The sequence below is a fragment of the Amphibalanus amphitrite genome, unplaced genomic scaffold (assembly GCF_019059575.1).
Source record: "Amphibalanus amphitrite isolate SeventyFive unplaced genomic scaffold, NRLGWU_Aamphi_draft 002391F_arrow, whole genome shotgun sequence".
Classification (NCBI taxonomy): domain Eukaryota; kingdom Metazoa; phylum Arthropoda; class Thecostraca; order Balanomorpha; family Balanidae; genus Amphibalanus; species Amphibalanus amphitrite.
In genome coordinates this window covers 1-13,940 of record NW_024883842.1, presented here as the reverse complement: position 1 = coordinate 13,940, position 13,940 = coordinate 1, and the positions used below count along the sequence as shown (strand labels likewise).

Genomic DNA, 13,940 nt, shown 5'->3' with positions numbered 1-13,940 from the left:
GGAGAATATATGTTACGTTTTTTATCAGCAAAGCTCATTTGCAGTATGGTGATTGCGCATTTCTTGATGCTGAATGTTGAAAAATAATTGATTTCACGCCCAACAATTAGGCGTGCTTACACTTAAACATTATTTACAAACATTTGAGTTTGGATGGAGTTTGTTTGTTTTTTTTCCATCCGCTGAGTTCTAAAGAAATAACATGTTTCGCAGTTACGCCAGCATTTTGCAAGTACGGCCCTATTAACTGGATGGTTGCCAACATCACAACAACCGATCTGCATTGATGAATACCTACGTCTAATGGCTGTTGAAAACCATTGCCGAAATGTGTGCACAACCCTGTTCTCATTTCTATTGAGACATTTTACAGGAGTGTCTCTGTCATTACGGAGCGAGCGAAGCGAGCGTAGTCTTTCCTTAGATTAACGGAAATTTCTGAGTATGAGCGGCCGGCCGGCCGGCCGGCCGGCCGTGGTCACGCTTTTGCGGGGCTTATATCTCAGCAACCACTTGACCGATTTACACGCGGTAATTTTTGTAGGGTAGCTTCATTCCTTCTACCAAGTATTGGACTATTCCCGATGCATGTGGGTGACCCCTTATGCACGTGCCACGTGCAAAACAGTGGCGGATCCAGGATTTTCACTGGGGAGGGGCTGCAGGTCATAATTGGGCGCCACGCCCCGGATGGGCGCCATAGTCGCATCGTATTGGCGCTGAAATATTGGCGCCCAGTGGCCCTGACAAGAGGCGCCCAGGATCAGTATGTACAGTGACACCACACGATTGGAAATATCGGTGCGGAGCGTACTGAAACGACGTTATTCGACTGATTTTTGCATCCTAGTCCTAGTATGCGGCACTCCGATGAGTTGCGAATTGAAAATTGGCGCCACTGCGCCTTCGGCGCAGTGGCGCCAGTTTTCCTTGGGTGGGGGCTGCCAGCCCCCGCAGCCCCCCCCCCTGGATCCGCCACTGGTGCAAAACGAAGAGGTGTCAGTTTGGTAATTGTTGCAATATCTCGGTAACTACTTGGCCGATTGCGCTGAAAGTTGGCATGTAGGTAGGCACCCACTAGGCACTGCATATACATGTGCCAGAGTTGGGGTGCTGCTGCACGTGCGCACGTGCAGGGGTCGTTTCCAGATCTCGGGAACGGCTGGACCGATTGCGCTCAAATTTGGTACACGGTTAGGGACCGGTTAGTAGGGTGCCGTGCACAAGTCAGTTGGGACCCATTTTGCACGTGCGCACGTGCAGGGTGCCGCTTCCAGATCTCGAGAACGGCTGGGCCGATTGTGCCCAAATTTGGCATATCGCTAGAGACCAGTTAGTAGGGTGCCGTGCACAAGTCAGTTGGAGGTACCCCCTCGCAATTTCGCACGTGCAAGGCCCATCCTCTCGCTCGCTCCGTTAGTCGCCCCAAAAGGCGTTATACTGGTTTAAAGTTATTACACCAAAAGCACTTAGGCCGTTTTCACGACGGACTATCCGGCGAGTGCACCTAATTTGACCAAATCTGCACAAATCTCTTTTACAGCAAATATCTGTATTCTATGAATTTATTTCAGTGTTTTATCGATGATACTCTCTGGTAATATGACAAAGCAGGCATATAAGGAATTAGTGCAACCCTAGCTGATAGCTAGTAAGAGACACACTGAACTTGATTTGACCAAATCTGCACCTAATCTGTGCCAAATGTGCACCAGATGTGTACCAGATGGCCGTCGTGAAAACGGCTATAGGCTAACCAACCACTCTTTTGCTGGGGGCCGTACGTACCTATTCAAAATTGTTTACTTAAGCATAAAATGAGGCAGTATCTAAGGAAAAATTCCCTCCATTGTGTGCACACAAAAAAAAACACCCGTAGTAGCAAAGCCTAGAAGTGCTCTCCCCGTTCAAGATTACAATACATTTCCATTATCCGAAGACTGATTATACTTTCGCCTGAGCCTGAATAGCGTAATGCCGCAGATAATGTGGGCCGGCCATTTCGGCCGCCCTCGTCGGAGACGGGGTCCGCGGATGGTGTTGGCGTCACAGTCGGTAGAGGAGAAGTGAGAGCGTGTATTTCCGAAGAACATGGTTTTATGGTGGGTGTCGGGACGCAAGCACGTGACCGGACGGGCAGCCGGCCAGCGAGCCGGCGGTCCCGTGTCGCTATGCGCCCCAGACACCCAGACAAATACAAAAAATAGGGGTCCGACATTTGGGGCCTCCATCGGGAGTGGGAGGCCATGATTTCCTTCTCCACATATCTTTCCTCCCCCAACAAGCCGACAAGAGGAGGCGACCAATAAGCAATCACGATCCTAACTGCATAGATCCACGTATGACACCGCGCATGGAACGCCAGGTACGACTGCTGCTGCTGCTGCAGGTACGGCTGCTGCTGCTACTGGTACTGGTACGCCTGTTGTTGCTACTACTGCTGCTGCTGTTGTCGCTGCTCTCCGATTCGGTTTTGTCGTCATTGCTAGTCGTCGTCGTTATCGTTGTCGCCATGTTTTGTCGTTGTCGATGTTATGCGCCAGGCACCTCTGCGGGTAGATGATGTCCGAGTTGATCGAGAGGGGCAGCGGCCAGGGTGCGCCGTGACAGTGTGGCCACACCTGTCAACGGAGCGTTGGCTGCCGCCGCACAGCACCGATACCGGAGACGTCAGCGTACCGGAAGCTGGTGGAATTGGCGAGGGTGTTGGTGACCCCTTTGATCGACAGCGCGTTGATGGCGGCGATAGTGCGCTCAGCCATGTTGATGGCGGCTGGCACGGGCGACGAGAGTGACGGACGAACGGACGGAGAACAGCGAAGCACGATGAGCAGATGAGGTAGCAGCGACGGCAGGCGGCCATGTGGGTCAGCCAGGCGTTGGCTTTGGACCTAGGCCACCTGCTGGTTGCAGTTGCAGCCGTTGCAGTCGGTGATGGCGTCCGCAGTTGCAGTGTGTGATTCGTGGACCAGATGCAGAGCGACTGAGACAGCCAGACGGGTCGGCGATGAGCGTCCAATCCCATCATAGCTATGATCAGCCAGCTTTTGCAGACCGTGTTGCGTATCGGCGTTTCTCCGTAGTCGATGCTCGGGGAGTCAGATAGTGGCCACTCCCAGATGGGTAACAGAAACTCAAGGACTGTAAGAGAAAAAGAATCGAATTAAAATGTGCCGAAACAATGCCCCGACATATACATCATACAAAACAGTCATTCATATTTACAGCTGTACAGTACAACATTTGTACAAAAGGCACGTAGCACTGGGCGACACAAGTGTCGTAATGCTTCCCCAGGCGTGCCACGGAACCCATGGACTTTCAAAGGCCAAAACATTCGGGTCCGTAGGACATTCGAATTTGTTTCCGTGTCCAAGTATTCAAACATGCATCCACATACATTTTTTATTACAATGTTGTGCTATCGCTGTGCCGGTCAGTGATACATTTTCCCTGATGTGTGATAACAATTGTGTGATAAAACGGCAGTATGAACTTTGTGAAGGCTGAACATTCATTGGAAGACATCATTATATAAATGACACAGAAGACATGTTTTTGACACAGCGGATAGCAAAACATTGAATGATTGTTAAAAACGGGCAGTACCGCCGGTCAGTCGATCGAGAGATCGTTTACGTCGCAAAGTGAGTAGTAAGGAGAAAAAAAAATGGGGCTAATGAGCCAATGACTAGCAAAAGACCGGTTTTAATAGTACTGCCAAGTGACTTATTTTTAACGAATAAATTGAAGAGGCCAATGTTTTTAGTGGGTTAAAGTGTTATTGGAATATCTAACTATTGTTAGAACTTACTTGTTATTTAATAAAAAAAAATATACGGTTGAAAAAAAATGAAGTCCTTTTAAAGAGTGGCGTCTTCTGAACGAGTGCATCTGTGTATCACGTCATACCCGTGAAATCGTTTGGGAAGGCATGCAAACAGCAATACTTCTAATGTAGTTATATCGCTGTAAATTGTTGAATTGGCAAACTTTCTGTGGACAATTTTTTATTGCCACTTATTACTTTCGCTGGTGTAAATTGTTCAGAATGGCCAAACGTTATTGGTCAATGTTATAGAAGTCGTTTTTTGTTCACCAGATGACCAAAATTAAAGCTAATCAGTAGTTAGTTCGATAAAGTATACTGTTAATTAATTGGGAATATCGAGAGGCATGCATGTCCTTTGGGTATTATTTGACGCTGCACTCGTTCCGCCACAAGAAGCACGAACCTGAAAAAGAAACAGGGCTAATGTGTCAGTATCAAGACATTTTTGACATTGCAACATATGTAAAGAAATGAAAGATGGCAACAGCAAGCGACAACATAGGTTTTGGCAATCATACAAATGAGAATCATTCACCTCTCATACTAGCATATATATATATATCGTGGATGCTTTATTTACAATGAATTGAGCTCAATGAAATTGCAATTGCTCTCTTCCGTTTACATTGAGTAAACCTTTTGCTCAGCCTTTGGCTGGCGGTGTGCGCGAGGGACGTAATCATCAACCTTCGTTCGCATCACGTGAAATGGGATCTCTGTCACCATTTTTGGCCGTACGTCGGCTATTTACATGCGCGGGAGGGACCTCGTCAACCTCATTGTAACGCAGCATGTCTTCTGCAGGCAAATAATATATTTGAGCGCTAAATGGGCGCTATATGAGCGCTATGTTCCTTCTTGACGGTCTGGGGGGCGTATGTTTTTGCGAGACCAGAGGTTATACCGCAGGTGATCAGCCTGACTAACCTCTCGGCCTACTCGACAATTTCGCCAATCTTCCTCCAGCCGTGTAAGATCACTCTGGTCGATCCCATTCTCTTCAGAAGGAGTCACCAACGTCCCTGGCTTTGCCGGCAGTGTAACAGGTGAACGTGCACCGTTGTTGCTGCTCTGTGAGGCATTACCCACGGAACGAATGGCAGATTCGTTACTGAGAGACTGTGAGTCGACGCAGGTGTCGATTTGATCGTCTTCTTGACGATTGATATTACGGTGCTCTTGTGTACTTGTGCACTGCCTTGGTGCACATTTCCAAAATCTGTGAGCACTTTGGTTCATGTGAAAACGACAGGAGTCTACATACTTTTTAACATCGGAGTATATGTTCCTCCAGTAAAATTGAACTCGAATTTTGGAAAAAATGTTTCTAAATAACTTTTGTCCTGGCGAAAAAGTATCATGGACTTTCTCAAGCATCAGTTTTTTCATTGAATTTGGAACTACAAGTTGATCTATAAACTGACGAATATTGCCATTTTGTGTGGCTACATGGTGAAGTAGGCCATCTGTACCTAAGAAAAAATTGGAAAGAGATTCATTCAGCCTCAGATCAGGGCCTTTAGCTTTCGGTTTCACGAGGCGATCAATGATTGGCATCAAATCTGGGTCTTTTCGCTGTTCAGCTTTGATTTTCTCTTTTGTCGATCCTGCGGTTTCCACAGAGACATGGCCAAGAAAGTCTGCTTTGTTTTGTGTATTTAATTCGGCACTAAACGAATGATCATTTGTAACATTCAAAATACCTGGTAGATAAGTGACATCAAAATCATACTCTGATAGTTTTACTAACCATTTCTTTAAACGACCGCTAAGATGAGTTGACTTGAAGATACATTTTAATGGTGAATGATCTGTCATGACATGAGTGACATGACCTAAAAGATAAGATCGCAAATGATCAAAAGACCATGAAATTGCGAGGCATTTCTTTTCTGAAGTAGAATAATTTCTTTCAGCTTTGCTAAGCTGTCGACTAATAAAAGCGATTGGGTGAAATTCATCACCATATTTTTGTTCAAGTACGCCACTAATGGCGAACTCACTTGTATGTGTAAATATGTAGAAGTCTTTTTCGAAATTTGGAAATTTTAATAAAGCGCATTTTCGTAGTGACCTTTTTATCGATGAGAATGTTTTTTCGCACTCTTTTGACCAAATAAAATCAACATTTTTCTTTGTCAAATGAATTAACGGAGCAGTAAGCTCAGCCAGTTTTGGAATGTGTCTGCGATAATAGTTCGCAAACCGAAGAAAAATACGAACATCTTTCGCTGTTTCTGGTACAGAGAAATCTTGTACCGCTTGTAATTTGGATGCATCTGGACGAATTCCATGTTTGTCAAGTATGAAACCCAGATATTTTACCTGATATTTCATAAATTCACACTTTTCGGGGTTGATCACAAGATGAATTTCTTCTAAACGAGAACATATATTGTAAAGTTTTTCTAAATGCTCGTCGTACGTTTTGCTAGCGATAAGAATATTGTCAACATATAAAAATGCATCTATGCCTTTTAGACTACTGAGTGCAATTTGCAACCCTCTGTTGAGAACGGAGGAACTTGAACGAAGACCCATTGGTTTATCGTTCATATGATATTTGTCGTCATCCTTTGCAAAATCCGTAGAATGACTTGAAGATTCATTCAAAGAAATTTGGTGGAATGTACTAAGGAAATCCAAGGTAGAGAAAACTTCACAGTCAGAAAGTTGATCTTTGACCTGTGATGTAAATGAACGAGAAAACTTGTCATCCTTGATTTTGGAGTTGAGAAGTCGCAAATCTGAAACGAGGCGATATTGACCATTTGATTTCTTGACAAGAATGATTGGAGAGTTATATGGTGAAACTAATGGTTTGATAACTCTGGCTGTTACCATGCGTTTTATATTTTCCTTAGTTATCTCCCGATGAGCAAATGGGAGACTTGTTCGTTGATCAGCCGGAGTGTGGTCTGTGAATCCATTGTGATTTTTGTAAACATCTGTCTGTTGTATGTCAGAAATATCATTTCCAAAGACATGTCGATGTTTGTCTAAGAGTTCACGGAGTTTAAAACGAAAGTGTACTGGGATGTGTTTCAAATCAATGTCACTGACAGACCTGTGCCCTGACGTCCTCGGGATAGAAGTCGTCGGTCTGTTTACGTCTGTCATGCGTCCGCTGTCTGACGCAGCCAAATCCGGCCCAGCGACCGTTTTTTGTTGTGGCGAGACGCTGGCGGAATTGGGAACAGACGGCGCTGTTTGACAGTTGGCACTGACTGACCCATGGTACTGAGCAAGGTCAGCGTTCTGTCTGGTGGGATGGGGTCGGTCTGTGACCTGACTGAAGGGGTACTTTTTGGTCGGATGGGCTTGTGCGATTCTCTGATTTTTTCTCAAAATGACTGGGCTACTTGAAGCATTAATCACGCGTACAAGCGTGCCTGAATTTTCCAAGAAATTTATAGAACGGGCAACTTGAATGTCTCGAATACTTTGATCACAATGCGTTTGAATTAGGTATGGAAAATCATTTGGTTGTAGAAAATGTGGTAATTTTACGCGTACAAATTTTTCGCTGTAACCAGAAATTTCTACTGTTTGTTTCACGAATAATGGATATGACTTTTCGTCATCAATAGTTAATGCATGTTTTTCTGCAGTTGTAAACATGTCTACCGTTTTATCAGGATAAACGATTTGATCGACACATTTTTCATTGTCCTTTGTTGATAAAAGAAAACGTACTCTTTTACGTCTTTTGGGACTCAGACGTTTTGAGCGTCTTTCGACTACATTGGAAGAAAGAATTTTTAGAAAGTTCACCGTACGACTCGATGGATTGTAAATCAATTTGTGAGCAATAATAAAATCGATTCCGAGAATGATATCGCATTTGAATGGTAAACTTTTTGCTGTAATGAAAAATTTGTGTTGAACTGTTTGACCAAGAATGCTAATGTTCAGATTGACTTCACCTACAACGTCAATAGGGTTTCCAGTAACATCAAGAATAGTGACACTGGGAGGTTCGTAAGCTACTTTTAAACCAGATTTTTGCAGACATTTTTCTGAAACTAAAGAGACACTACTTCCACTATCATAAAGAGCTGAACAAGCTTGACCCGAAATTTTGACGTCACGTAAAACCGGGGGATGTGCTGAACGGTCCCTGTCATCTGAAGCGACGCTCACGCACTCATCCCCTAGTGCAGTGAGCGGAACCCGTTTGGGCTCAGAGAACGAAAGTTTCGACGCGGTGAAAAGTTCCGGTGACAGCTCGAAAATTCATGGTGATAAGAACTTGAACAACAATGACTTCTTTCTTGACAACCATGGTGAGAAGAGTGAAGTGATTTTGAGCGAACAGGTTGATAACGGCATTTTTGCTGACGAGATTGACGATCACGTCCTCGGCTCTGAGATTTTGATGGATTTTGATTTTGTTGAGCAATAAGCTCTTCTGCTACAGCTAATTCTAAATAAGCAATTCGCCTTAAAATATCTTTCATTTGGGTGTTGTACTCAATACTAAAATTCCTGGTAGCATCTTCCATGGTTAGCCAAACAAATAATGACAAAAATCATATAGAAAACGAATAGAACTAAATATAAATCTCAAATTTCAAACATTACAAAAAGCAAATGAAATTAATTTAAAGAGAACTCACCTGAAGCCAAAAATCCTCCACCGACAACCAACCACCACCGCTGGCACCAATTGTGGGCCGGCCATTTCGGCCGCCCTCGTCGGAGACGGGGTCCGCGGATGGTGTTGGCGTCACAGTCGGTAGAGGAGAAGTGAGAGCGTGTATTTCCGAAGAACATGGTTTTATGGTGGGTGTCGGGACGCAAGCACGTGACCGGACGGGCAGCCGGCCAGCGAGCCGGCGGTCCCGTGTCGCTATGCACCCCAGACACCCAGACAAATACAAAAAATAGGGGTCCGACATTTGGGGCCTCCATCGGGAGTGGGAGGCCATGATTTCCTTCTCCACAATAATGCACCGGCCCCGCTTCTAGTCGTGATTTAATTATGTGATGCCTGATGTCCTGCAGACCCGGGTGGCTTTACATAGGAACAAAGAACAAAGACTCCATTAACCAGACGCGCTCGTCTGCTGGAGACAGCGGAAACTCTAGCGCGAGGAGAAGCGAAGGACACCGTCCGTCGCCACTCATCACGGTAACGCAGCGCTCTTTTTCATCTCGCCGTTTGTTGATCCGTCTCCGCCGCGTCAGGTCGTATAGCGCCCGTCTGCGCCGGAGCTCATCCCGGCACGTTTTCTATGCATAGTGTCCGGCCCGACCGCCCACTCTGGCGCAGTGTCGGCCGGCGGCCCGGTCCGTGTCGCCGCCGGCCGTCAGCCGCCCGAGGACCATCTCTCAGCCGGATGACGGATTGTCGGCGCCTGCCAGCTGCGTCGCCTCGCGCTCGGCCCGCCGTCGTGAGCGGCGCACGGTGCGCTCCGGATGCATCGCTCATCGGCCGACATCGCTACATCACACCGTGAGTCGCCGCCTCCGCCCGCGCCTGTATGTACTTACAGACATGTATACTGACAGCCGCCTCCACCGGCGGCTTGTACTGACATCCCCCTCTACCACACCGTGAGTCGGCGCCTCCGCCCGCGCCTGTATGTAAATACTTACATGTATACTGACAGCCGCCTCCACCGGCGGCTTGTACTGACATCCCCCTCTACCACACCGTGAGTCGGCGCCTCCTCCCGCGCCTGTATGTAAATACTTACATGTATACTGACAGCCGCCTCCACCGGCGGCTTGTACTGACATCCGCCTCTACCACACCGTGAGTCGGCGCCTCCGCCCGCGCCTGTATGTAAATACTTACATGTATACTGACAGCCGCCTCCACCGGCGGCTTGTACTGACATCCGCCTCTACCACACCGTGAGTCGGCGCCTCCGCCCGCGCCTGGGTACTGACATCCGGCTGGGGCCTGTACTGAAATTAACCCGGGGCCCGTACTGACATCCGTCCGCGGCCTGCAAGCACTTATACATATACGCCGGCGGCCTATAGGCTGTACTGACTGACATATGGCCTGTACTGACACATCCTCGCCGCCGGCCTGAAAGCACTGACATCCGGTCATGGCCTCTAAGCACGGACATCCACCGGTACCGGCAAGAGCTCACCTCCGCCACGCCGGTCCGTGAATGTAAGAATGCTCAGTGCTCACCTCCACTCGCGCTGGCACAAGCAATGGCCATCAACTTAAATTCACGCGATCTAAACGTTCTTGATCCGATGGTATGTAGGCTGGCAAAGGTAGTGATTTGTGGATATCTAATTGCATTAGTGGTGTTTGGGGCATTGCTCTCACATTTAATTTAATTATTGAACATCATTTACGTTAATATTGATTTTCAAAATACAACGCAAGGCAATGGATGTGATGACCTCCTCCTAACGCACTTCCCAGTTGGGTGTGATGGTACGTGTAGAGTGGGTCTACACTGGATTAGGAGCGGGCCAGCCGCTGGCTCAGAGCACGCCGATCAGAAGTCGTGACATAACACGGTGGGAACCTCCATCTGCACAGTGACACTGACCGGTGTCAGCGTGTCAGGTGACACTGTACACATGGTGTGCTCCCATAGAGACGGAGAGAAAGGCGAGGAAGTCGATACGGAGACAGAAGATGCATATGGTAGAAGGAAACGAAGGAAAGGCAAGGACAGAGAGAGAGAGAGAGAGAGAGAGAGAGAGAGAGAGAGAGAGAGAGAGAGAGAGAGAGAGAGAGAGAGAGAGAGAGAGAGAGAGAGAGAGAGAGAGAGAAGGAGAAAGAGAGAGAAAGAAAGACCGACAGACAGACAGACAGACAGACAGACAGACAGACAGACAGACAGAGAGTGACCTGATGAACTGATCTCACGTAACAGAATGCATCATATGAAAAAAAATCAAGATCGCGGAGCTACGGAATACGTTTATAGAGAAATATAACACAGAAACATATCTACATGCATAGTCACAGGCGTGGTCAAGGACACTCGGAAGCTTTCAGCCGCAGATCACCGCAGCATACGTTTATAAGGTATCATGATTGAAGCAATGGATATTCGCCCTTAGAGTGCCTTTTCTTTCGGGGTTTTCTTTCATTTTGAAGGAAATTCAGGAGAAACTCCTCCGTTGCTGGTTTTCAACTATATTTTAAATTGAACATCCTGATTTTGTGTTGCAGTCTTTAAAGGGACTCTCCCACCTTTAAAGACTGCAAAAAAGTTAATGAATTGGTATAACAGTGATGTCTTTCGGTTCAGAAAGAGCAAAACGAATATCTACCAAATTTCACCGAAAAATGTTCATCGGTTTTCATCGGTTTTCACTTCAACTTTTGTTTACTTTTTCATTTTTGTGACCTTCACTGTTCCTGAACGTCATGTGGAAGCAATAACTTGGTATCTTATAAAAGTGCGGCACTTGCAGCAGACGTTGTGCGCAAGTAGCATATACCATCACTGCTTCACAAAGATGTTAGTGTGAGGTTTTCAAATCGCTAGATCTGCGCTGACGTCACAGATTCAGAGGAGGCATTCAAATGTATTAGCCCCTCTGAATCCAAAGTCCTGCAACTTTGAAATTGAATATCTTCGAATCGAGGCCTTTCTCGATGTTGTGAGTGCCCAAACCGGTAAGTGCGAGCAAGGGACCCCAATTTGGCTATCTCAACTCAAAACTAATGGTCACTTTAACCCGCGCCCTGCTGGGGGGGTGTTTGAACACCCCCCCCTTGTGGTTTTTTTGCGAATATCTCAAAAACGGCGGCGCGGAGCGCCGCCGTTTTTGGTACACCTTATCATACACCAATTCTACACATGTTGTGAAAATTTCAGACCAAGGTCATTCAAGGTCAGGTCACCAGGTCACTTGAAGTGACCTCACCTCATAAAAAGTTTCAACGTCTGCCATAGCTACACCGAGTGACCGATCGCTTTGAAACTTTCAGCGATTGATAAGGGTAACAGTATCTATCAAATGTATATCTCGGAATTTTGCTATCGGTGACCTAAGGTCAGGCCAATTTTGCGACCTCCCCATTATAAGTCAATGGGAGAAAATTGAAATGCACCTCTTTTGGACGAAAGACATTATAAACACTCCTAAACACTGAATTACAAGTGGTTTAGACACACTGAACATGAAAATGGTGTCCGTGACCCCTATTCATGCCCCTGAGGTCATCTCAGTTCACGAATGGTGTCTAACAGTTTTTCGCAAATAACTTTTGATAGAGGCATGCTAGAGCGGTGAAAACGCCTTAGATGTGCTCAGCTCGACGATACGGATCGACTGATATGCAACATGACCCTTTCCGGTCAGGTCATGACCTTGACCTGAGGTCAAATTTTCAAGTTGACCTTTCAAGGTCAAGTTACAGTTCATTCGATGCGTCTTGACGAGAGGAACACGATGCCGGTAAAAGTAAGTTCGTACAAGGCTTGGGTCAAAAGTTATCGCAGAAAAACTGTTTCCAAAAAAAAATCGGCTATTTTTGCAGTTTTTGCCCCCTGCAGGCAAAATCGTTGACGTAAGGTCAAATCTGAGAGAATACTCAGAAAGGGCGTTAATAGGGCTATCGAATGCGCTTTTCCGCGGCGCTGTAGCTTTATTGGTTCCTGGGTTATGCGTTGGCTTCCTGGAAATTGTCGACATTCGACCTGAAAATCGGCGAAATTCTGCCTTCAATGACCTCTGGTGACCTGACCTTTGACCTGACCAAAAAAGTGACCGAAGTGATTTCGTCATTATTTTTGGCGCTCTTTCGAACGCCGCCTTCCGCGTATCGCTACGTGGCCCAGGAGCCGAGTTAGAAGGGGGGGGGTGTTCAAACACTCCCCCCCAGCAGGGCGTGGAAATCCAGGACCCCCAGCCGGGCGCGGGTTAACTTAAGGCGGGATGGTCACTACTCACTTTAACACTTGCACCATCCATTGAATCGTTGTCACTATTCTCAAACGTGAGCCGCCAGCCGCTTAGAACTCGTCTTGAACTTCACTCGCTCGCATCTAATTCCGGCATAATTGGGGTTTGTCTAAATGTAAATTCGCCCACGGGTGCGAATTAATTGTTCTTGCTATAATGTCGCTTTGCAAATTACGAAGAAGAGCAGCAGAAATTTGATATTCATCAAGAGAGCGACCTTGTAGACAGCAGCGCTGCGGACGTCAAATTGGATTACCTTCCTCTAAGTTTATCTTAACTGGTTAGAGGCGGCAACGGCCGAGGAAGCAGGAAGCGCGAGCGTATAACAAAGCGCTGGGCGCTCGCTATCTCCCTCGTATTCCAAATGGAAATTTTATCTGTCTCCGGATCTCACCGTTATACGAGGCGCGGCTGAGACTCGCCGAAATTCCGTGTGGACTGGATGCACGCTGCACGGCAGCATTCGCCGGGAGAGGCAGGTGTGTCAGGAACGGCGCAGCGGGATTACAGGTGTCCTAACTGCGTGCTGATTCATGGAAAGCGGCTCTTTTTAGTACTAATGCTGACCACATTCATAGTCCTGTTTCAGCTGATAAACATAACGGGTTTTATAGCTCAATTTTATCACCGATCACGGACTTTGGCCACCTTTGAATCCACAAATAAATTACATACGCCTTCTTTGACATTGCGTGAATTATTCACACCAACAATGTATGAAGGAAACATCCAAATCCATGCATATTCAGTTTGGAAGGTCTTGAAGGGAAAAACTCTGCTTTCGATACCAGGCTACAAGTTTTCTTTCTTTCTCAAAGAAGAGTGGCAAGAGGGAACGCTGACACTGGCGGATCCTGCCCAGAGTGTTGGGAGGGCAAACCATAACAATTAATTGGTGCTTGGCCTTGCCATACACCATCCCAAGCGTAATGTTAAATTTATGCCGTTTGGGAGGGGTTATTGCCCTATTTGCCTTCCCCTGGATCCGCCACTGAAAGCTGAAAGCAATCACACGATGAAGAATAGCTTAATAGTTATTCATCTACAAAGCAAGATACAAAGCCTGCAAAGTCGCATCATATGAACAGAACCACTAAAAATGTTAAAAAAAGAAAACATGACTGACATCTCTTTGTTTCGAAAGTATATTAAGAACCTATGGACGGATGTCAATTCAATTCGGGGAAAGCGAGTGTCTTGTTCTCTC

At 46.4% G+C, this 13,940-nt stretch overlaps 1 protein-coding gene across 2 annotated transcripts; it reads right to left on the bottom strand.

Moving 5' to 3' along the window:
- Positions 1-2,058: 2,058 nt before the first annotated feature.
- On the bottom strand, positions 2,059-8,717 carry LOC122376902. Of its 2 annotated transcripts, none has more exons than XR_006255717.1 (2): positions 8,452-8,717; positions 2,059-3,894 (listed from the first exon to the last, which is right to left on the bottom strand). XR_006255717.1 is itself a non-coding variant. In XM_043356892.1 (2 exons), exons 1-2 carry the CDS (start codon positions 8,606-8,608, stop codon positions 2,486-2,488), a joined length of 813 nt encoding a protein of 270 aa, XP_043212827.1. In that variant the 5' UTR covers positions 8,609-8,717; the 3' UTR covers positions 2,059-2,485. The 2 variants fall into 2 exon arrangements, 1 of the variants encoding a protein (XP_043212827.1); XM_043356892.1 differs by having other exon boundaries at positions 2,059-3,141.
- Between the last annotated feature and the right edge of the window lie 5,223 nt (positions 8,718-13,940).

Coding starts and splice junctions, on each gene's coding strand:
- LOC122376902 (XM_043356892.1), bottom strand. CDS start 8,608: ATGTTCTTCGGAAATACACGCTCTCACTTCTCCTCTACCGACTGTGAC. Junction 3,142..8,451: donor TGGAGGATTTTTGGCTTCAG/GTGAGTTCTCTT, acceptor TTTCTCTTACAG/TCCTTGAGTTTCTGTTACCC.